We start from the raw sequence: 24,350 nt of genomic DNA on the forward strand, positions 1-24,350 counted from the left end.
TTTAAATTTCCTATCATCTTCATCATCTTCCTAAAAAGAGTTTAGCCAGCTGAACTGATTTGCGGTCTTCCATCTTCCAAAAAAACGAATGCTACCCATGGTACCCATCCACGTATCGATCCAACTACTAGTCCTCCTGGGTGAATACGATGAAATTATTTTTAAACGTAGCTGCACTTCGCTTGCTAATCTGGGTACCAGTGCCTATAGCAGGGGTGGCCAACCTTTTTAAGTCGAGTGCCAATATGAGAACAAAAAAAATTTGGCGTGCCACTAAAATTTTTCGACATACTAATATGGATACTATATATTAATAATATACGGTACAATATGTATTTCTTATGTAATTTCCACATTTTTCCGTTTAGTCAAGATAGTGGAGGTTTAAAAAATAACGTAATAAGTAAAACATAACAACAAACTTACTTTATTGTTAATAAAAATAAAATAAAAACGTTAAACAAAAAAACTTAAATATTTTCTTATTATCTAAAATTCAAATTATTAAACAGTTACTTATTTAATGTGGTATTTGAACTTGTATTTTTTTAATTAATTCATCTATATTGGGATTAATTTCGGAACTAGCCAACAGAATTAGATTTTTTAAATGCATGTCAGTTAATCGTGACCGATATTTTGATTTTATTATGTTCATAATAGAGAACATTTGCTCACAAACGTACGTTGAACCAAATCTACAACAATATCTCAGAGCTAACTCGTGTAAATTAGGAAAATTGTTTGCTGGTACAAATTTCCAAAATTCAATATAATTGGGATCAGTAACAGTTCAAATAATTTCCCTATATTTGGTTTTTAGTATAGTGTGGTTCTGTAAATCAATAATTTCGATCTGTATTTCAGCTGAGTAACAATTGATATCTTGCAGAGAAATAGAAAAAGGATTTATGAAAAGGTGAACATTCATTTTGTCTTTTTGAAAATCTTCAAACCGGGTATTGAATGAACCTAGCAAAATAGATATAAGGTTTTTAAATCTGTCATAATTTGGAGTTCTACTGACCTTGTTGGCTAATTCCTGCATTAATGTGAAATGTGTCAATCTCTGTTCTCCAAAATCGTTACAAAAAAGCATAAGTTTATTCACAAAAGAAGATATATGACCAACTAGAGTAGGAAAAATACAATTTTTTCCCTGTAATCTTAAATTTAATAGATTTAAATGTCTCATAATATCAATGAGAAAAGCTAAATCCCAAAGCCAATCTTTATCATTAAGTAACGAGCACTCACTGGGTAGTTCATTGTTTTCTTGCAAATATTTTAAGACGCACTCCTTCAAGTTCCAAAACCTTTCGAGTGCATTTCCTTTGGAGAGCCAGCGCACACTGCAATGGAGAAGTAACTCTCCATCTTGCTCCGTTTCTTCCGCGAACAGTTCTCGAAATTGTCGTCGATTCAATGCCCGAGCTCGTATTTTGTTAATGCAGTGTGTTACAGGGTCAACAACAGATGACATGTTTAGGTCCTTGGCACAAAGAGCTTCCTGGTGAATAATACAATGGTACTTAAAAACTTTTCTTCCCAAATAGTTTTCCAGTAATGTAACAAACCCCTTTAGTCTACCAACCATGCAAGGAGCTCCATCTGTACAAACACTATCTTATTATGACCATTCAACTTTGTTGACTTCGATTACGTTTTTAAGCTGTTGAAAAATGTCCTCTCCTGTTGTTGTGACTAGTTGGCGCAAATCCAGAAGCTCTTCGGCATTTTAAAAATTATCATTGGTATAACGGACAAAAATGCTTAACTGCGCATTTTCTGTGTTGTCACAACTTTCATCCAACGCTAAAGAAAAGAATTTGCAGGATTGTAATCCACTTATAATTTGGGAAACAACATCCTGGCCCATATCATCTATACGGCGCATGACTGTATTTCGGGATAATGCAATATTATCGACCATATTTTTGATCTTTACATCTCCCACATTTTTAGCAAATATTGCCAGACTATTTTTAATTATCTCCTCTCCATCAGAGTAGGCTTTTTTCTTCCGGGCTAACAGCAGAGAAAGTTCATATGATGTTTTAACCATAGTTTCCATTTCATCACTTCTCTTCTGAAACAGTGACTGTTGGCTGGCTAGGGTTTTCTTTTTTTTTCAATAAAGTCGGCTCGCAAATGTGAACCAATAGGATATTTGTTGCTGAAGTCCTTATGCAGTTGTTTATAATGTCGTTCCAGGTTAAATTTTTTCGGAACTGCTACAAACAATCCACATATCAAACAAACAGGCTTTGAAGTATTACGATTAGTAAATAAAAATTGTTCTTCCCAAGCAGGTTGAAAATCGCGAATTGCAATATCATCTTCGTATTTTCGTTTTGAAGTCGAAGGCTTACTCGTGGACATATCGAACAAATACTTTTAAAATTTTAAAGAAACAATGCGCGATGACAAAATGTGCACATAGAACGGGGCAGTTTAAAATAAACTAAGCAAGGGTAACGCAGTCCTATTGCACATTACGACAGCTAGGATCACGTGCAGCAATCGCAGCAATATCGCTCGCCAGAGGATGCAATGATGCCGCATCTATCGTAACTTCCGTAAACCTACCAAGTTTCTTCTTATTATTTTTTGTTTTTCAAGTTTTAATTTTTTTGAAAGTTTTTTAATCCAAAACGCTACGCGTGCCACTGATAGGACTCAATCGTGCCACAGAGTGGCACGCGTGCCGCGGGTTGGCCATCCCTGGCCTATAGGATGACATCACGTTGCCATGACAACCGTTGATGCTTGTGCAGGCGGCCTTGGCGATTGAAACGAGATCTTCATCTAACTTTGCTTGAGTCATATAAGACCTACATTTTTATTTTTCGATTATTTTAATTCTTTATTATTTGGATTAATTGAAAAAAAAAATAAGTAATTTCAGAATTTAGATATAATAATGTTAATTTTATTTTTTTTTCCTCAATTTAATTATATTTTTTGGTGAAGCTCACCTTTACCTACTTTACCTGGCCAGCCGCCGCTGGTGCACTCTCAAATGTTTTTTCAAATAAATTGCGTGACTAAATTGTTTTAAACAAATTTCACATTTGTGAGGTTTTTCTCCAGTGTGCCCTCTCAAATGTATTTTTAAAACATTTGCATGACTAAACTGCTTAAAACAAATTTCACACTTGTAAGGTTTTTCTCCAGTGTGTACTCTTAAATGTCTTTTCAGATCACTTGCTTGACCATATTGTTTTAAACAAATTTCACACTGGTAAGATTTTTCTCCAGTGTGCACTCTCAAATGAGCTTTCAAATTACTTGCTGCACTAAACTGTTTAAAACAAATTTCACACTTATAAGGCTTTTCTCCAGTGTGGGTTCTCAAATGTTTTTTCAAATCACGTTCTTTACGAAATTGCTTTACACAAATTTCACACTGGTGAGGTTTTTCTCCAGTATGTGTTGTCAAATGTTCTTTTAAATAACTTACGATACTAAACTGTTTTAAACAAATTTCACACTTGTAAGGTTTTTCCCCAGTGTGCACTCTCAAATGTGTTTTCAAAGAAGCTGTGTGACTAAACTGCTTAAAACAAATTTCACACTTAAACGGCTTTTCTCCAGTGTGCACTATCAAATGTCCCTTTAAATTACTTGCTTGACTAAATTGTTTTAAACAAATTTCGCACTTAAACGGTTTTTCTCCAGTGTGCACTCTCATATGTGATTTTAAAGGTCTTGCTTCACTAAACTGCTTAAAACAAATTTCACACTTGTAAGGATTTTCTCCAGTGTGCAACCTTAAATGTGTTTTCAAATAACCTGATTCACTAAATTGTTTAAAACAAATTTCACACTTGTATGGTTTTTCTCCAGTGTGCAATCTCAAATGTCTTTTTAAAGAATGGCTTCTAGTCAATTGCTTTAAACAAATTTCGCATTTATAAGCTTTTTGTCCAGTCACAACATTCACATTTTTGTTTAATATTTGTCCTTCTGCGTGTCGACCTGTGTAGTTTTCATTCTGAGATGAATGTGCAGGTAAAGTTTCCATAGTTTCCATTTTATTCTCCTCCTTGGGGCAACCTAAAATATTTTAAAAGTTCATGTTTGTTTAAAATTAATAGAGACAAGTTATATCAAATATTGCATAACTTTAACATCCCCAAAAATACATTCGACTAATGTCTGTTTTTAAACCAAGAGGAGTAATTCAAATATCCCGCGCCGTAAAGGTTGTTAGTAATTGGTCCAACCTCAGGCAAGTTTACTCCACTGTTATCAAATTTTGACACTAATGACATTTATAAAATTTTGACACTATTGGCATTTCATAGGTTAATTAAGTTATATTGTTCGTCCGCTATAACTTTTCCCATGCGTCACGATTCATTTTCAAACAAATTAAGTCAAAACATAAAGTGAAACGAACGTCGATGTGTGTATACATTTTGTAAACTGTATACGCTCTGAACTTCGCTGGTATCGCTAACTAGCGGATTACTAATGCAACTTTCGCCAGAAATTTTTAAATTTATTATCTGCTTATCGCGTAATATTTACAACGCAAAAAAGTAATTATATCGTAATCAATTTTTTTAAGATTTTGCTAATCATTTTGACGTTTTATTGATGAAATATTAGTTTCTTATTTCGGATACTTTCACAATTATCGTGTAGATGGCGCTTAGATTAATAGATTAATTTATAATTACATATTACGACATATTAAAAAAACTTAAATTCAGTATTTAAAACGTAAGTATATTTAAGGTAAAAATATATACCATAGCTTCAACCAACTAATATTTTTTTTATCAATGCTTTTAATTTCAATATTTTAAATTTATCACTTTGACATTTATGTCAAATTTCCAGAAAACGTTCACTGACTTGTCACTACTGGCGCTCACGAACTTTTAAATATCCCTTCTACTTACGAGCTCACAGCGTATACTATATACTACACACATCGGTGTACGTTTCACTTTATGTTTTGATTTAATTTGTTTGAAAATTAATCGTGACGCACGGGAAAAATTATAGCGGACGAACAATATCAGCGATTTTTTGTATTTTCTGCGTTGTTCCTTTAATTTTTAGTCTGTTTATATATAAAAACAGTTATTTTTAGAACTCTTTAGCGACGTATTACTATAATATAATATTTATGGGTTACCGTCAAAGGCCGATATGATAAACCAAAAAAGAATATGTATTTGGTTCTTGTGACTTTCTTGGGTGTGAATCTGTCTTTTTAGTTTACTCCTCTAGGTTTAAAAAGAAAGTTTAGTGAAAGCAGCAGTGGAAATGTTAACAGCAACTGTCAGAGTTCAATAGTCAAAGGATTAAAGCAAGGAGACAGTCTGCAATATGAAAAATGCATAAGTCCAAAATATTCAATTTTAGACTTTTGATAGCATCTGTTAGCATTCTTCAAAAGGTATGTACGGCTCTGTTTTCTTCTAATTTAGTTTACTAGAATTTGCAAAAATTGTGAAAATGCAATCTGCATAAATCCATTAATGTTGAAAACCATATGAAATCTGCAGTCCCATAAGTCCGCTCTTGTTAGTGGCCAAACCGTTCAAACGTATTGGTACTTTTCTGATGTTTATACTATAAAAAGTCTTTTCATTGTAAACGGATGAGTACCCACAGGGTACATCTTAAAATGACACAACATATTGATTATAATTAAACATTTGATAATTATTGTTTAGGGACTTTGCAATGTTCACATTATATTTAGTTGTATTCAACTGGAGTTATGCATAGTTATTTTTGTGTCTCCTGTAAAATTAGGTATTTTGGACTGATGCATTTTTCACATTAGGCCAACGATATGTGATAAGACAGGTGAACATGTTGCCAAGGTGGAAGATAAGTATTTGGAAAATGAACGTCGCATTGATGTAATTACTGAAGAATAGGGAACTTGCACATAAAAATATTTTTGCATAAAATTGTTAATTTATGTTTAAAAATATTATGTTCAAAATATTACGTCTTAATAATTAATAGTTTACCTACAATAACTAATAATAGTTGCCCGCTCAAATTTACCGTTTCAAACAACTTCAAAAGCGTGCACTTGTGTCTGACGTCACCAACCATGATGTTTACCACTGTTCTCGTTGGGCTAGTGGCAAACGTGCACTATGAAGACAATATTTTGACATTTTAAAGATTTTCATTCATTTATAATATTGTGTTTAGTTTACGGAAATACATTTTTATTGTACAACCTATCTCAAATACCAAATTATATTACAAAGTTATGTAAGTATGTACATAGATACTACTAAAAAATTACTTATAAAAAGAAAGGATGTTTTATTTAAATATATAAATATATACCTATTTAGTTTAATATTTGAATTTCATTCTTACATAAAGAAATAAAAAATATTTTATGGATAAAACTTCATTTTATCAAAGTTTTATTCCATTAATTTTTAATAATTAGCAGAGCCAAATCCATGGGGGAAAATATTTACATTCCAAAAGTCTTGTGCTATACTAATCAAAATGTCAATAAGACCTGCGTCATATTCTATCCAAATACAGTAGAACCCCGCAAATCCGAACTAATTGGGGGGACAGCCTGTTCGGATTCCGAAAAGTTCGGATTATCCGAAAGTTAGCCTAAGAAGCTAAGGAAGATGATTTTTAAAAGATATGGTCTACCACCGATCCCTTTATGAAACTTTATCCGCACGTTTATGCCTCCAATCCTCCAATATTCTAAAGCTGAAAATTCTTTAGATCACTGAAATATTAAATCACTAACGCCAGTAGTTTTGTTTCGTCACGGGACATGGGAATTCGGCCACGTAAATGATTAATTTAATTTGTAATCTGGATATTGATTACACTATGTTTCTCATGTTTCTTATCTTTTCAATGTTTTCGTTCATAGTATACCATGGGAAATGCGTATTATGCACATTCCTTTATTGATCGTGTTTAAGTTTTTATAAGTATGTAGGTACTATATGTGTATTTGTTTTTAATAAATTTCACATGTCCAAATTCCTATTAATTTTACATTGTTAAATTTTCTGGTTCTCTGTACATATAAAGGCGGAAATACATATCCGCGCCGCGAACCCCTTGCCGTGTGAGCGCCGCGCGTTCGTGGAGCGGTTAATGTTCGTTAAAATTTTTCATTTTGACGAACCTTCCGCGATCCAGAGGAAACTTACGAACATTTAGTAATTGTAGATAATTAGTATTAATTGTGGGTGCCTACATAGGGCTTTTCATTCACAGTCATTTGTTTCGAGCTTCTGTCATGTGTCACATAATATTAATATATCTACGTCATACGTTATTGGTAATAACAATGATAGAAACCAAAGACGTATGGCGTAGATATATTAATATTATGTGACACATGACAAGCTCGAAACAAATGACAATCGATGAAAAGCCCTATTGGATCCGTTTTTCTCCGATCTTATTAGATCCGATATCGGCCGACGTCGGGAGTAGCTTCTCCGATTCTCATCGAGAAGTGTTTGGTTTCATTCCGATTGGTTGCAAGTTGAGTTGCAAGTTGGTTGCAAATTGGTTGCAAATTGGTTGCAAGTTGGTTGCAAATTGATTGCAAGTTGGTTGCAAGATGGTTGCAAGTTAGTTACAAGTTGGGGGTTGCAAGCTAACATGTTTAAATATATTCAATGTCATCATCTCATTTTCACTTTCCACGGTAAACATCAATAAGTTTGATATTTCCTTCCTAACACTCCATTACTAACAAATATTCAACTCAGGCGCCCCAAAACCAACAAACCACTCGCAAACCCGTCCAAATACGTATTGCGAACCATCAAAGCATTTGTTGAAAAGCCGACAGAAGTTAGATCGTGGTGCGCCGTGTGCGAGCCGTTTGTGTGCCACTTGAAAACACGTACTAATCTAACAAATATGCTGCGCGCGAGCGGCTCGCACACCGAGCAGAGCGCATATGTATACCCGCCTTATTAAACATGTTTTTAAATTTTTATTTTGAATTTTTAGTTTTTTTTTCTCTTTCCGATGGTTCGGATTTGCCGAAATTTCGGATTTGCGGGGTTCTACTGTATAAGTAAATTTTTAATTATTTTCAAAGTCTGTATCTGCTACGCAAAAAAACAAATATTTTTAAATATAAACATTTGCAACTATACTGTTTTAAATCAGCCGAACGAGTCTAGAGGTGTGCTAAATTACGATACAGTGATATTTTATTCATTGTGATTTTTGTCTGTAACTGAATCAGTCATTGTGAAAACAATACATGTTACAATGTGTAAACTTTTAAGGAAACATAAAAATATTTTCATTAATAGTTGGATATTCCGAGATAATACAATATTTTATATAATTATTATGGGTCATAAATGAATCTTTCTGAAAGGCAAAAAAAGTTTAAATGTTTATGTATATATGTATTTATATGTAAATTTAATGGCGTTGAAAAGCGTCGTCATTTTACCCAAAAAATATGGTCTTAGATTGTTTTCGCAATGACCGATTCAATTGTGATTTAACAGAGCAACGAAATATTCGTATGTTAAACTCCTAATAAAAAGTGTTACCACTATATGGACCATCGTAAAATTATACACTTGTTATTATTTTGTTTAGGTCACTATTACAAAAAGTGGATGATAATTATGCATCATGCAATATTTGTAAGATAAAGCTGTCTTATAAAACTTAGAGAACTTAGAAAACAAAATTTTAATACATTATTGTTTCCTATAATGCACAAAATGTTAAAGGTGGTACACAAAATGATGTGAAAATGAAACATGTTGGATGCTTTGCACACACAATAAATAAACTTTATTGTGAACGATGGCTTAAAGGATGAGGAAATCAGCCACAATTTAACTTAAAAAAATGATTTTATTGTACTATCAAAACCGCCTGGGAAGCTCTAAAAATATTGCAAAAGAAACTTGGTCCATAATAAACGATCTTCGAAATAAAACCCACACTTCTTCTCAAACATTTTCTTTTCCAGACCCGGAAAATCTAAATGAATACTTTGTTAATGTGAGTAAAAACATTACATCAACTATTTTGCCACAACAAGATCCCATTTCCTATCTCCCTAGTTCAAGAAAGGTATCGAATTCATTCTTTATAAAACCAGTTGATATAGCTGAACTGATCCAAACAATCAGTAGTATCAAAAGCAAATCTTCCTGTAGTACTGATGGTCTATCGATAAAATTTTTTTCAAATCTCCCAGAAAATGTCTTAGAAGTCCTCATCTCACTTATTAATGATTCTTTTGAGAAAGGCAAATTTCCAGAGTGCCTAAAGACAGCCATCATTATTCCTCTTCATAAGGGTGGTGAAAAATTTAATACTTGCAATTATAGACCTATTGCACTGCTACCGGTACTCTCCAAAATTATTGAGAGACTCATAAAAGCTCGACTTATGTCCTTTCTAGTTGAAAACAACATTTTATCACAAAATCAGTTTGGCTTTTTAAATAATAAATGTACCACTGATGCCATGTTTTCTGTACTACATGACGTTTACCCAGCACTCAACAATAATATTCACACTCCCACCGTTTTTTTGTGACTACGCCAAAGCTTTTGATTGTGTAAATCACGACATTTTGATAAAAAAAACTAAATTTCGACGGAATTCGAGGTATTTCTTTGAATTGGTTCCAATCTTACTTGGATGATAGGAAACAATTGGTTAGAGCAAATGATACAGACTCTAGTCTCAAAAACATTGTATGTGGGGTACCTCAATGTTCAGTACTGGGTCCTCTACTTTTCCTTATCTTTATTAATGACATCACTAGTTTAAAAATCGATGGAAAAATATTTCTTTTTGCTGATGATACCAGCATCACTTGGAGCAACTCTAATATTGCTACTCTTCATGCCACTATAACTTCTGATCTACTTATAACAAAAACCTGGTCGGACTCTAATTTGCTCTCGTTTAACGTAGATAAAACAGTGGCATTATCTTATAAAGGAGCTCTTCAACCCTTACCACTTAATAACAGCCAGATTAGTACCGTTGATTCTGTAAAATTTCTCGGAATTTTTTTAGACAGCAACCTTAAATGGTCCCTTCATATCGATTTGTTAAGGAAGAAATTATCTTCAGCTTGCTATGCTATAAGATCTGTTTCGAAGGAACTCAATTTAGCATCTTCCAAAATGACATATTTTTCTTTGTTCGAGTCACATCTTCGATATGGTCTTCCTTTCTGGGGTTATGGTACAGCTGCCCAATCCGATGTTATTTTCAAATTACAAAAAAAGGCAATACGATAAATGTTTGGCCTCAGAAGAATAATACATTGCAGAAGCTACTTCAAAGATCACAGAATTTTAACTCTTCCTTCTTTATATATTTTAGAAACTGTTTGCTTAATTCGTAAACATCTACATGTATTTCCAGCAAGACCGAATCATAACTACTTCACGAGAAATTCTACCTTTGACGTCTATTTACCGACCCCAACCTCTGAGTTAGTAAAGAAATCCATATTATATTCCGCAAAAAAACTGTACAACCATCTCCTACTACAACTTAAAGCTGCAACATCGTTCTCCAAATTCCGTAAAATGACAAAAGCCTTCCTATCTGAAAGACCATATTATTCAGTAGAAGAATTTCTTAATCAATAACTAAGAAGTTACTGTAAGTACCTTTTGTACGAGTAGTATATTTTTTATCTATGTTTGGGTGGCATATGCAGCAGCCTAATTTTTTGCCCGATTAGTTACTAAGGTAGACTATGCAATTTGCAATGTATTTAAAATTTTAAATTTTGCAATTCATTTTTTCTGTTTACTTCATTATTTTTTTTTGTGTTATATTGACGATTTATGTAATTTTAGTAAATAATTGTATTGTTATTGTTTTGTGACTTTTCATAAGCTTTGTCGATAAAATTGTACAATTTTTCATGACAATAAAGCATATTTCTAATTCTAATTGACGTTTCGACTTCTACCTCAGATGTTGTTATCAAACGTGATATAAGAAAATCATTAAAAATTTAACCAAAATAAAAAATACCATTAGCCACTTTAAAAAGAGTTCTACAAGCAACTGCTAAACTTTTAGATTTTCAAAAAATCCAGGAAACGGGAATCCTCTCAAATTACTGCAAGATGTTTCCACATGTTGTAATTCGACATTTTATATGTTGGAAAGATTTATTCAGCTAGAAGAAATTGTTAAGGCTATTATAAGCATAACAAATATGTACGTAAACACTAGTTCAACAATGTATGAGTGGAATTTTATTAAACTGTCGATTTCAACTTTTCTTGGCAAAATAAGGTTTCGACTAATTCCTTTTAAGGATCCAACAAATGCGGAAATGGCACAGAAAATAGAATCGCTTTTATTGCAGAAAAACTTGGAATGGGACAAAAAGATAAAGGATTTACGACTCAAATTTTATTAGAACATGAGAAAACATCTGCAGATCCGGATCATATTATGGGATCGCAGGATCAGCCACGAGGCACTACGACATGCAGGGCAATAATAGAAATGCAAAGATTTAGGGAATGCGATCGGTTGCCGAAAAATGAATATTCGTTAAAATGGCGGAGAGAAAATAAATATATTTTTCCTTATCATGCACAAGTATCTCAAGAACGCCTTAGTGTCATTGGAACATCAGTGCCTTGCGAACGATTATTTCCAAAGCTGGTCTAATTATTTCTGATTGAAGAACTCGAGTTAATTATAAAAAGGTTAAAGGGCTGCTATTCTGAAATTTTAATTTAAAAGTAACAAATAGTAACTAATAAGTATTTGTAGCAAATATAGGTATTTTGTATTTCGTTTTTAAGAGGGTAGGCGCAAAATTTCGGGACAATGCTTTTTAAATGCATTTATTTCTTTCGAATCCTAAGAAAACGAGTAAGTATTTTTGAAAAATTTAAACGCAGAATAAAAAATTACATAATTACCGAGTGCTGAAAGTCCCTGAAAACTTCTATAATGTGTATTTTAATAAGTTACAGCGGTAAAAAGAAGAGAAAATTGAGTGTGATTTTTAATTTCAAATATCTCATTCAAATGACACTTTTTTTATTCTAATGGACTTTCGGCCCTCGATAATAATGTAATCTTTCATTCCGCGTTTATTTTTTCAAAAATACTTATTATTTTCTTAAAATTTGAAAAAAATAAATGCATTGAGAAAGCATTGGCCCGAAATTTGGCGACTATGCTCTTGTTAGATTTTCTAATAACAATTAAGACAATGAAAAAAACATCAAATTATTTATTAATGCAATATTATTTTCATTACAAAAACTACTTTTTGAATAAAATTGTTTCTCATTCTAACAGACCTAATTTTATAATCATGACCTAGACAAAATAATAACACCTGTTGAATTTTTTTTGGGCATTTTTAATTAGGAGTTTAAAATACGACTATTTTGTTGCTCTGTTAAATCAAAATCACAGATAAAAATTACGATCGGTTACATGATTTCAAATACTTCTAGCCCACCTCTAGATCAGAATCAGATATTAGGACCGGTTCCTATTTAAGGGTCCGCATCGCGATCGCGCCAAGGAATAGAACCGAACCGACCTGACTACATGCAGAAGGCGATTGCAGAATTTGCAGATCCTTCTAGCTTTTTGTGCATACGCGGTACGAATAGATTATTTTATTTTTATAAGTTTATGGATACGTACCTATTTAAAACATATTTTTTCGCCTAAAATATTGTCTGAAGCTATTTCTTTGTGGCGTTTTCTACTTATATTTCCACTTATATTCTAAATACGAAATAAGCCACACTTATAAGCCTTAACTTAAAAAAATTATTTTATTAACTTTTATTTCGAACGTCGCCGTCGTGTTCAAAATACAAAATATTAATAAATTAAACAAAAATGTTGTTGCTTAGTAAAAAAATCTTCTAATAATTGCCGATATGAATCAGTTAGAATAAATTATATTATTAGAAGAAATTTTTTTACTAAGCAACAACATTTTTGTTTAATTTATTAATACTGTGTATTTTGACAACGACGTCCGAAGTGGAGGTCGAAACGTTAACAAAATCATTTTTTAAGTTAAATTGTGGCTTATTTCCCATTTAGAATAACAAATTACACAAAAGCCACAAAAAATAGCTTTAGAACAATATACATATTATGTATAATGCCAATCATCATTATCCATAAATAGATACACATGAAATATTTAGCACTATGTATAAATATTAAAATATTTTAGGTTAAATTATATGTTTTAAATACATATCCAAAAACTTATAAAAATAATAACCCATTCGTACGGCGTATCTGCAATCGCCTTGTCTGTGCATGTAGGTAGTGGGTTCGGTTCGGTTCTATTCCTTGGCGCGGTGCGGACCCTTAAGTCCGATTATCTACTTTCGGCTGGGCTCGCTATTTTAGTAAACTCCTAAAAAGAGAGATAGAAGTAGGAGGTTCTAGTTCAAAGATATTTTCTACATGCCAATATTAACGTTGCTATGATTTCTGGTTTTAATGTCTGGAACTTTTGTATTGGTCCACTATCTCAAATGCAGTTCAAACACGGTGTCTTAAAAAGCTATGTTCCATTTTTCTTTAATTTATACTGTATATCTAGTATTATTAATATTATTTATAATTTAAACGGAAACAATGACGATGACTAAAAAAGATGCAGAAAACTTAAGAATAGTGGAGAGAAAGATCACGAGAACCATACTGGGACCAATCACAACAGAGGAAAATGAATATAGAAGCCGAACCAATGCAGAGATTAGGAAAGTACTGAAAGAAGATATCGTGACCAAAATAAAGCAATGCAGAGTTAGATGGTTAGGTCACATCTGGCGCGCAGGAGATGAAGCAGTGACATATGCTATGATAGAATGGAATCCAGGAGGAAGAAAGAAAAGAGGAAGACCAAGATCAAAATGGTTACAAGAAGTTGAAGAAGACTTAAAAAATGCAGGAGTCAGAGAATGGCGGAGAAAAACTAGAGACAGGAAAAAATGGAGAGAAATCGTTAAGAAGATAACATAAGCAAAAGGGACTGATCCTCCCAAGAAATAGGATCTAGAAAGCTTTCGCGACTTAGCCCCATATCGGGGTGTACAGTCACTATACATATATAATTTAAACATGTTACAAGTCAAAACTTGGTATTAATTTTTGAGAGTAAATTAAATGTAACACCAAATTCTTACGATGTCGGGATAGTATCACAGGGTTTTTCCTGGTTTTCCCTTGTGATTTACTATGACGTCTCTAACGCGAGAATTTTACTGTCATTGCATTTGGTTGTCTTTTTAAAGACAGATCACATGCTATAATTTTTTTGTGACGGATATTCTTGAGTTGGGGTTGATTTCATGTAATCGAATTAACTATCTTTCAGTAAGTCGTCCCAGAAACGCAACTCATAAATATTGGCAATATCATTTTAAAGTCTTCTACTTTAAAATGTATAATATATGTCTGAATTGCCAATATAAATGAGTCAGATTAAATAAATTATTAGAAGAATTTTTTACTTAGCAACATTTTTGTTTATTTTAGTAATATTTTGTATTTTGACAACGGCACCCGATTTGGGCGTCGAAACGTTAATAAAATTATTTTTTCATTTTAATTGTGGCTTATTTCCCATATAAATAATTAATCATAAAAATGCCACAAGGAAATAGCTTCAGAACAAAATTAAATTATTATTGTGGTACACTTCGCGTCAAAAAAAACTGGTACAACTCTTATAACCGAAAATCGTGTTTTTCAAGTTGTGTAAGTCGATCTTGTCACAAGTGTCATTCCAATTTCTAGGGCAACGTTGCCAGTTCAACGAAAATATTACATCAAACTAGGTAAAAACGGGGCTGTGCGACAGACCGCATTTTTTAATATACTAAAAACTAAAACAATTGTAATTTTCCGTCATCTCAATTAAGTATCCATATACATTGATTCGTGTTTTATTATAATTTATGAAAATATTTCAATTCAAAAATAATGATAGATAATAAATCTTGACATGACTTATTATGTTTAATGTCAAATGACAATGACAAAACTGCATTAAGTTGTGTAGAATAAATAAAACATACTGGAAAAATTAAAAATTTAATTTGAAATTAATACAAAATGAATAACTTTTACAATTATAAATATACATTTTAAATGTTATTTTTTTGTATTTAGATTTAGTGCAATTCCGTTATTTGTGATGGCAACGACGAAGTGATTCACGAACAATAATTGTCAGTCTGAACACAGGTTTACATTGGGAAAAAAAAGTGTACCAGTTTTATATGACGCGAAGTGTACCAATAGTTAGACACAATATTTTTAAAACTTTTTTGCCTCTCAGTATTTTTTCGATAAACCAGTTTTTATCGAGATGCGGCTTCTTTTTTAATATGTTTACATAAAAATTGTATGCGGTTTCGTTTCCTTTAACATTTCCGTGGCCGTGCGGGGCAACTTGGTTACCCCAGATGCGGTTTTGTCTTTATAACTTTTCAAAATATTTTTATTTTTTTTATTCCTCCAGGTAATCTTAGAAAATATATTACTAAATCGTTATTTTTTTATAAAAATTATCAAATATAATTTAAATTTTATACTAAAATTGAAATTAACTCCTCGGGGCACACAGTGCCAGAAACCCCTGCCAGAGACATTCAACAATATACAAGTCGAAGATGCAGCTTTTGTGCCAGGGCACGTGATAGAAAGACTCAAATATCATGTAGTACATGCAGAAAACCAATTTGTACCATACATCGAGAAGAAAGTAAAATATTTTTATGCCCTGACTGTAAAAATCAGGAATAAAATCAAATTATAATTACAGGTAAAAATAAAAAAAATGCAAATCTTTTTAATAATAAAAACAAATTATTTCAGTTATTATATAACTTTCCAAACAATAATGTAAAATTTAAATGAATTATTAAAGTATTTTAGTGGGGTAACATAGTTACCCCCACGCACGGCCTGCAACGTAAGTTTTTATAGCACGGTTCCGGAAAGGTTAAACACCCTAAATGTTTGTGTACGTTCCCATTAAACTTTTATTGCGGTACCATTAGTTAAACACAGTGTTTTTAAAAGTTTTTTGTCTCTTAATATATTTTCATATTATAAAAATTTAAATTATAGATTTTTCATATTATTACCAGGTCTCTATAATCGTACTTAACCATATACAAATAGGTGGATTTGACAAATATTCAAAATATCTCGATAAAAACTGGCTTTCCGATAAAGTACTAAGAGGCAAAAAAGTTTTAAAAACACTGTGTTTAACTAATAATACTTTAACAATAATTTAATACGACCATACACAAAAGTTTAGGGGGGTTTAGGGGAACAAAACCCCATAAAATTTTTATGGGATGCACAAATTTCACTATAATTTTTTGTCAAGAGGTTCCTGCCATAATAATGCCACACGTCTATTTTCAATAAAAAATCTCTAATAGTTTTCGAAACATTGAAAAAAATTGATTTTCATTTTGTAACTTCAAAGGGTTATAACTTTTTTGTGTGCATATTTGTCCAAAGGTAAGTTAGGTTCAATCAACATATGACCATACCACAAGTGACCGTTGTCCTACCCAAAACCCAAAACTGACGCCTATGACTGGTGCTATTAGAAATTAGCAATGAATGAAATCGATTTATCTGTGGAAGATAAATACGCATGCCAATTTTTGTTTTGCTAAATAGAAGCGATCCGGGGGTATTTAAGAAAAACTAATTACCAGACGCCATCTTCAAATAGCTCTAGCTCCTTTAGTAAGCATTTTCAGACTAGGTGAATTAAGTTAAATTGTATTAAAATTATCTGAGGAATCTACTATCTTCGTTTGTCGGTAGAGTTTGCCCATAAAAACCTTATAAAATAAAATTTTATGAAACAAAATAATTTATTTATAGATTAAATTTTATGTTGAAAATATACATTTTTTTGATTTTATACGATTCATAAAAGGAAAAGCAAGTTCATCAAGAAATAATGACGAAAGGTTTGTCAGTTGTAGAGAAAAGTCAAAATTGACATATTTCACCCTATAGGGCTTTTCAACGATTGTCTTTGATTCGAGCTTCTGTCATATATGTTGTATAATCTGTGTATAATATTAATATACACGGATTATACGACATATGACACAAGCTTGAAACAAATGACCGTGAACGAAAAGCCCTATATTTCGTTGTTTTATGTATTTGTACAGAAGATTGCGACGTTGCCAAAATATTATTTCGGAATTTAGTGAGAATACTTATAACTAACTTATACCGAGTTTATTAGTAACAAATTATTTTCGTTCTAAATCTACCTTACACTTATGATAACTATTCTAGATATAAATACGGGATAACCTTAGAATACGAATGTTTTATTAATAAGGCAGTTAAATAAAATATTCTTACTTACCGAGATACAGAGTGTTTTATTAGAAATGTTTTAAAATGATTTTAGCCCATTGTTAAAGCACCTTTTAATATTTTTTGTTCAAACTAGACACACAGTTTACACATGTTACGGTACTTTAACTAGTGTTAAAAGATAGTTTTCCGTTGTTACCAGAGGCGTGCTGTAGGGATATATATATATATATATATATATATATATATATATATATATATATATATATATATATATATATATATATATATATATATATATATATATATATATATATATATATATATATATATATATATATATATATTTCCTTTTCGTCCCTTTTCCCCTTACAATCTACGCCACTGTCGTAATAATAATTTCAGTATGTTTTTTGATTATGTGTTACTTTTTACATAAATATCATCCTTTTGTCTTAATGCGATAGAGTACGTAGTTTTCAAGTTATTTGCGTTTTAATGTAATGGATTCAATAAAATTACGTATTTTAAACACATAATCTTATTGAATGTAGTTTAAAATACATAGTCTTATGGAATCCATCATCTTTAAATGCAAATAACTTGAAAACTTCTTACTTTATCGCAATGAAACAAAAGGATGATATTTATGTAAAAAGTAACAAAGGATCAAAAAACATTCTGAAATGAATATTACGACAGTGGCGTAGATTGGGAGGGCGAAAATAAAGTATATTTCCCTACAGGACGCCTCTGGTAACAGCGGAAAACTATCTTTTAAGATTAGTCAAAGTATCCTAACATGTGTAAACTGTGTGTCAAGTTTGAAAAAAATGTATTAAAAGGTGCTTTACCAATGGACTAAAATCATTTTAGAATATCTGTAATAAAACACTCTGTATCTCGGCAAGGGGGAATATTTTATTTAAGTGTTTTAGGTTAAATCTTCGTATTTTGTGCTAAGGTTTCTCCAGTTACTATATGGACAATTCTTAATGAAACGCCCTGTATATACAGGGTGTCCAGAAACTCTACCGACAAATGAAGACAGAAGATTCTTCAGATAAGTTTAACACAATTTAAACCAATTCACTTAGTCCGAAAATGCTTCCTAAGGGAGCTAGAGCTCTTTGAAGATGGCGTCTTGTAATGAGTTTTTGTTAAATACCACCAAAACGTTTCTATTTAGAAAAACAAAAATTGGTACGCGTATTTACCTCTAGAGGTAAATCTATTCCATCCATTGCGAATTTCTAGTACCGATCATAGGCGTCCGTTTTGGGTAGGGCAACGGTTTTATCGCATAACTATTTTGTCTTTAATTTTTAAGCATTTTTGACTCTGCATTATTAAATTGTGAAGTATTCTAGTACTAAAAGGTACTCTTGTTTTAAGTCGATAGGATACACCGTTTTCTAGAAAAATCGATTAGAAAATATTTCGTTTTGTGAATTAAAAAAAAATTAAAAAAAACTATTTAGAAAGACAAAAATTGGTACTTTTATTTACATTCCAGAGATGAATCGATTTCATGAATTGCGAATTTCTAGTACCGGTCATAGGCGTCCGTTTTGGGTAGGTCAACAGTTATTTTATAGCATAACTTTTTTGTCTTTAATTTTTATGCATTTTTGACACTAGATTATTAAATTATGAGGTATTCGAGTACTAAAAGTTACTCTTGCTTTAAGTTAGTAAAATACATCGTTTTTTTTTTCAATTTTTTTTTCAAATTCCAAAAGCGAAAAACTTTCAAATCGATTTTTCTAGAAAACGGTGTGTCCTACCGACTTAAAACAAGAGTACCTTTTAGTACTAGAATACCTCACAATTTAATAATCCAGTGTCAAAAATGCTTAAAAGTTAAAGACAAAAAAGTTATGCGATAAAATAACTGTTGCCCTACCCAAGACGGACGCCTATGACTGGTAACAGAAATTTGCAATAGATGGAATCGATTCATTTCTGGAAAGTAAATATACATACCAATTTTCGTTTTTCTAAATAGAAGCGTTCTGGAGGTATTTAAGAAAAACTAATTACATGACGCCATCTTCAAAGAGCTCTAGCTCCCTTAGGAAGCATTTTCGGACTAAGTGAATTGGGCTAAATTCTCTTAAAATTATCTGAGAAATCTTCTGTCTTCGTTTGTCGGTAGTTTTTGGGACACCCTGTATATATTTGTATAAGATAACTGCTTAAAACAAACATACTCTCAAATGTGTTTTCAAATGAATTTGAAACTCGTCGAATGTCTCTTCGCACTCTCGAATGTCTCTTCAAATTTCGCACTTGTAAGATTTTTCTCCAGTGTGCACTCTCATGTGATTTTTCAAATTACATAATTGAGAAAACTGCTTAGAAGAAATTTCACACTTGTATAGTCCTGCAGCCAACTAAGAGAGTCATTAATATTCAGCTCAGCGGGGTGGTATTGCTGAAGTGTGAGGTCCATCAACAAGATGCTTCTCCAGTGGGCACTCTCAAATGTTTTTTCAAAACAATAGCTTGACTAAATTGCTTTGAACAAATTCCATACTTGTTAGGTTTCTCTCCAGTGGGTACTCTCAAATGTGCTTTCAAATTACCTGAATCACTAAATTGTTTAAAACAAATTTCACATTTATAAGGCTTTTCTCCAATGTGCACTCTCACATGTATTTTTAAAAATTTGCTTCAGTAAACTGCTTAAAGCGATTTTCGCACTTGCAAGACGTTTCTCCAGTGTGCAATCATGATTTTTCAAAAAAATTGCTTGACTAAATTGCTTTAAACAAATTCCACACTTGTGAGGTTTTTCTCCAGTGTGCACTCTCAAATGTGTTTATAAAATTCTTGCTTCACTAAACTGCTCTAAACAAATTTTACACATCTGAAGTTTTTCCCCAGTGTACACTCTCAAATGTTTCTTCAAATCATCTGCTTCACTAAACTGTTTTAAACAAATTTCACACTTGTGTGCACTCTTAAATGTCTTTTCACGGAACCTGCTTCACTAAACCGTTTTAAACAAATCTCACACTTGTAAGGCTTTTCCCCAGTGTGCACTCTCAAGTGTACTTTCAATTGATTTGTTGTAGTAAACTGTTTTAAACAAATTTCACACTTGTAAGGTTTTTCTCCAGTGTGCACTCTCAAATGTTTTTTCAAATTACCTACTTCACTAAATTGTTTTAAACAAATTTCACACTGGTGAGGTTTTTCTCCAGTGTGGGTTCTCAAATGTCTTTTCAAATGAGCTGCTTGATTAAATTGCTTTAAACAAATTTCACACTTGTAATTTTCTCCAGTATGTGTTCTCAAATGTTCTTTCAAATGATTTGTTGTAGTAAACTGTTTTAAACAAATTTCACACTTGTATGGTTTTTCCCCAGTGTGCACTCTTAAATGTTTTTTCAAAGAACCTGCCTCATTAAAGTATTTAACACAAATTTCACACTTGTAAGGCTTTTCCCCAGTGTGCAATCTCAAATGTATTTTCAAATTGGCTTTGTTGGAAAACTGCTTAAAACAAATTTCACACTTGTATGGTTTTTCCCCAGTGTGCACTCTCAAATGTGTTTTCAAATAACATGCTTGACTAAACTGCTTAGAACAAATTTCACACTTGTAAGTGTTTTCTCCAGTGTGCATATTCATATGTGTTTTCAAATTACCTGCTTGGCTAAACAGCTTAAAACAAATTTTACACTTGTAAGTGTTTTCTCCAGTGTGCATATTCAAATGTGTTTTCAAATGACCTGCTTGACTAAACTGCTTAGAACAAATTTCACACTTGTAAGTGTTTTCTCCAGTGTGCATATTCATATGTGTTTTCAAATTACCAGCTTGGCTAAACAGCTTAAAACAAATTTTACACTTGTAAGTGTTTTCCCCAGTGTGCATATTCAAATGTGTTTTCAAATGACCTGCTTGACTAAACTGCTTAGAACAAATTTCACACTTGTAAGTGTTTTCTCCAGTGTGCATATTCAAATGTGTTTTCAAATGACCTGCTTGACTAAACTGCTTAGAACAAATTTCACACTTATAAGGTTTTTCCCCAGTGTGCACTTTCAAATGATTTTTCAAATGGCCTACTACACTAAATTGTTTTAAACAAATTTCACACTGGTGAGGTTTTTCTCCAGTGTGGGTTCTCAAATGTGTTTTCAAATGAGTTGCTTGACTAAACTGCTTAAAACAAATTTTGCACTTGAATGGTTTTTCTCCAGTGTGCATTATCAAATGGATTTTTACATAATTGCTTCTAGTAAACTGTTTTAAACAAATTTCGCATTTATAAGCCCTTTGTCCAGTCACAACTTCTCCATTTTTGTTTAATATTTGCCCTTCTGCGTGTTGACCTGTGTAGTTTTGTTTCTGAGATGAATGAGCAGGTAAAGTTTCCATAGTTTCCATGTTGTTCTCCTCCTTGGGGCAACCTAAAATATTTTAACAGTTCATGTTTGTTTAAAATTAATAGAGACAAGTTATATCAAATATAACATAGCTTTAACATCCCCAAAAATAAAAACAGCAATGGAATTGTTGACAACAACTGTCAGAATTCAATAGTCAAAGTATTAAAGCAAGGAGTATTATTATTATTATTAGGGTTCATCATCATCATCCAACCAATTCTAGTCCACTGCTGGACATAGGTCTCCCCTAATTTTTTCCACACTTCACGGTTTTGTGGTGATTGTTGCCAGTATTGTTTTAGACAGCGTTGTTTTATTTTAATCAACTGTTTTAAACATTTGTGTAGGTTTAAAACAGTTTTTGTTTAAAACGGTTCCATGACATCTCGTAACGCGACAGTTCGTAACCGGACAAATAATAATGGACAATTCGTAACAGCGATAGTTCGTAACGGAGACACTTCTTGACTATACAAATTAGTAACGTCGAAATTGAATTATTCTATTTGTTTTTGTTAAAATGGAAACTAACTGTTATTACAATTATAAATGAAATTATGTTTATTAATTTAACTAATCAGTATCAGGATAAACATTTTAAAGGCATTTCATATTTCGCGTTTCAGAATATAATAAAGTATTTAAACCAAGTATTAAAAGCCATCTCTCTTAGCAACTTCATATAACCGTTGATTGAATACCCCAACGCTATAACCAATCACAAGTTTTATTATAATAATAGGTAGGTAATTATCTTTCCTTTGCAAAATGTTTCCTTAGAACAATGGGAATGTCTAAAGACGGTGGTCGGCTTAAAGATTTCACGAATTACTTCATTATTCCTTTGTCTAGGTATATGCAAATTTAAGGAAGAATAAAGCAGACCGTGCACTGAATCGGCATATAGCGATCGGCTCGACTAAGGGCAATCGGCAGATTTTGCTATACATGGAAATAAATACGCCACTGCGCACCGCCTGAGAAAGTTAGACAGTCGAGCCCTGTATATTTTTTACGTTTTGAAGTCCTTAAGAAATACTGATTATTTTTCATGTTATATTCCCTATACCTAAATGCCGTAATGTCGGAGTTACTGCCACACTTATTAAAAAAAAATTAAAACAAATTTAAAAATTAATTTTTTCGGCCCGGGTAAACATTATTTTTGGTTCTTTGGATCATTGGGAACAAAGAAGGTCATTTGTAATTTTCTTGTAAAGGTAATTGTTTCCGAGTTTAAAACAATTTAAAACTGAAAAAAATCGAAAAATTCCGATTTTCAAGGTTTAAAAACACAAAAAAAATATTTTTTGAAATTACGAAGCACCTAAATTCAACTAAAAACCTTATTGTATCAGATACCGATGAGTGATTTGGTCTTATTTTATTTTAAAACATTGATTTTTAGTTGTTAAGCAGCCCGATCGCCCGTCCTCTCACATGCGCTTCCTTAACAATTAAAAAAAAAACAATGTTTTAGAATAATTTAGTGCCAAAAATTCTTATAGGGAGCTGATAGAAGAAAGTTTGAACTTGAATTTGGGTACTTTTTAATTTCAAAAATTATTTTTTTTTTTCTTGTGTTTTGAACCTTGAAAATCGGTATTTTTCGATTTTTTCAGTTTTAAGTTTTAAATTGTTCATAACTCAAAAACAATTAACTTTAGAAAATTACAAAAGACCTTCTTTGTTTCCAATGATCCAAAGAACCTAAAATAATGTCTACCCTGGCCGAAAAAATTAATTTTTATAATTTGTTTAAATTTTTTTTAATAAATGTAGCAATAACTCCGAAATTACGGCATTTAGGTATAGGGAATATAACATGAAAAATAGTCAGTATTTCCTATGGACTTGAAAACGTAAAAAATATACAGTGTGTTCCATTTAAAATAAGTTCATTAGATTTCCAGAAAAATGGAAGATTTGACAACAATGTAATTACCACTATAATATCGGCTACATTAGAAGACCCTTATCCATCAAAGGTTTAAAGGGTACACACTTTGCCTGGTAAATAATAATAATAATAATTGGCAATATTTCTGGATAATAAGATTCTACATATTCACTGCCAGTTTTTATTTGCTCTTGACTAAATTTATTTCCATTAACGCGATGAGCAAGCAAATTTGTCAAAAAATGAGCTGGGATCAAAGCCATTTCCATAAGCACCTTGACTTTATTCGTATCATTTACCAAAAATTCGGTATTTGCATGTTCAGTCTCGAATGCTTCCAGAAGTTCTAGCCATATCTCTTTATCCTCTCTTTTAGTGCAAGTATTTGTTTGGACTTTGCCCCTGCAATATCCCTACTTTAATTTTTATAAAATAGTCTTAGGCATTTATTTGTCTTTAAATTTGTATAATTTACAAGCTCTATTATACATTTATCAATACTTATTCTATTGTTTGAGCAAACGTGATATACAGTAGACTCTCTCTATAACGAACACGGATATTACGAGGTTTCGCTTATAACGAGGTATATTTGGTTATAACGAGGAAAAATGAAATCAAATAATATGTTTCTTTACCTGTTTTTGGCGTGGTGATGGCCAAAGAACAAT

The 24,350-nt window shown here is 31.9% G+C and overlaps 1 protein-coding gene across 2 annotated transcripts in view; it reads right to left on the bottom strand.

Moving 5' to 3' along the window:
- Positions 1 to 404: 404 nt before the first annotated feature.
- LOC126882289 (zinc finger protein 227-like) overlaps positions 405 to 24,350 on the bottom strand; it is a 66,546-nt gene continuing 42,600 nt past the window's right edge. The window contains exon 2 of one of the 2 annotated variants that reach the window (XM_050647149.1): positions 405 to 4,059. In XM_050647149.1, coding sequence (XP_050503106.1) covers positions 2,990 to 4,059 — 1,070 coding nt within the window. In that variant the 3' untranslated portion in view covers positions 405 to 2,989. Of the gene's footprint in view, positions 4,060 to 17,732; positions 21,801 to 24,350 lie in introns of those variants that run through there. The other variant, XM_050647148.1, reaches the window with a different exon arrangement.

Source organism: Diabrotica virgifera, chromosome 3 (assembly GCF_917563875.1).
Source record: "Diabrotica virgifera virgifera chromosome 3, PGI_DIABVI_V3a".
In the NCBI taxonomy this organism is placed as follows: Eukaryota; Metazoa; Arthropoda; class Insecta; order Coleoptera; family Chrysomelidae; genus Diabrotica; species Diabrotica virgifera.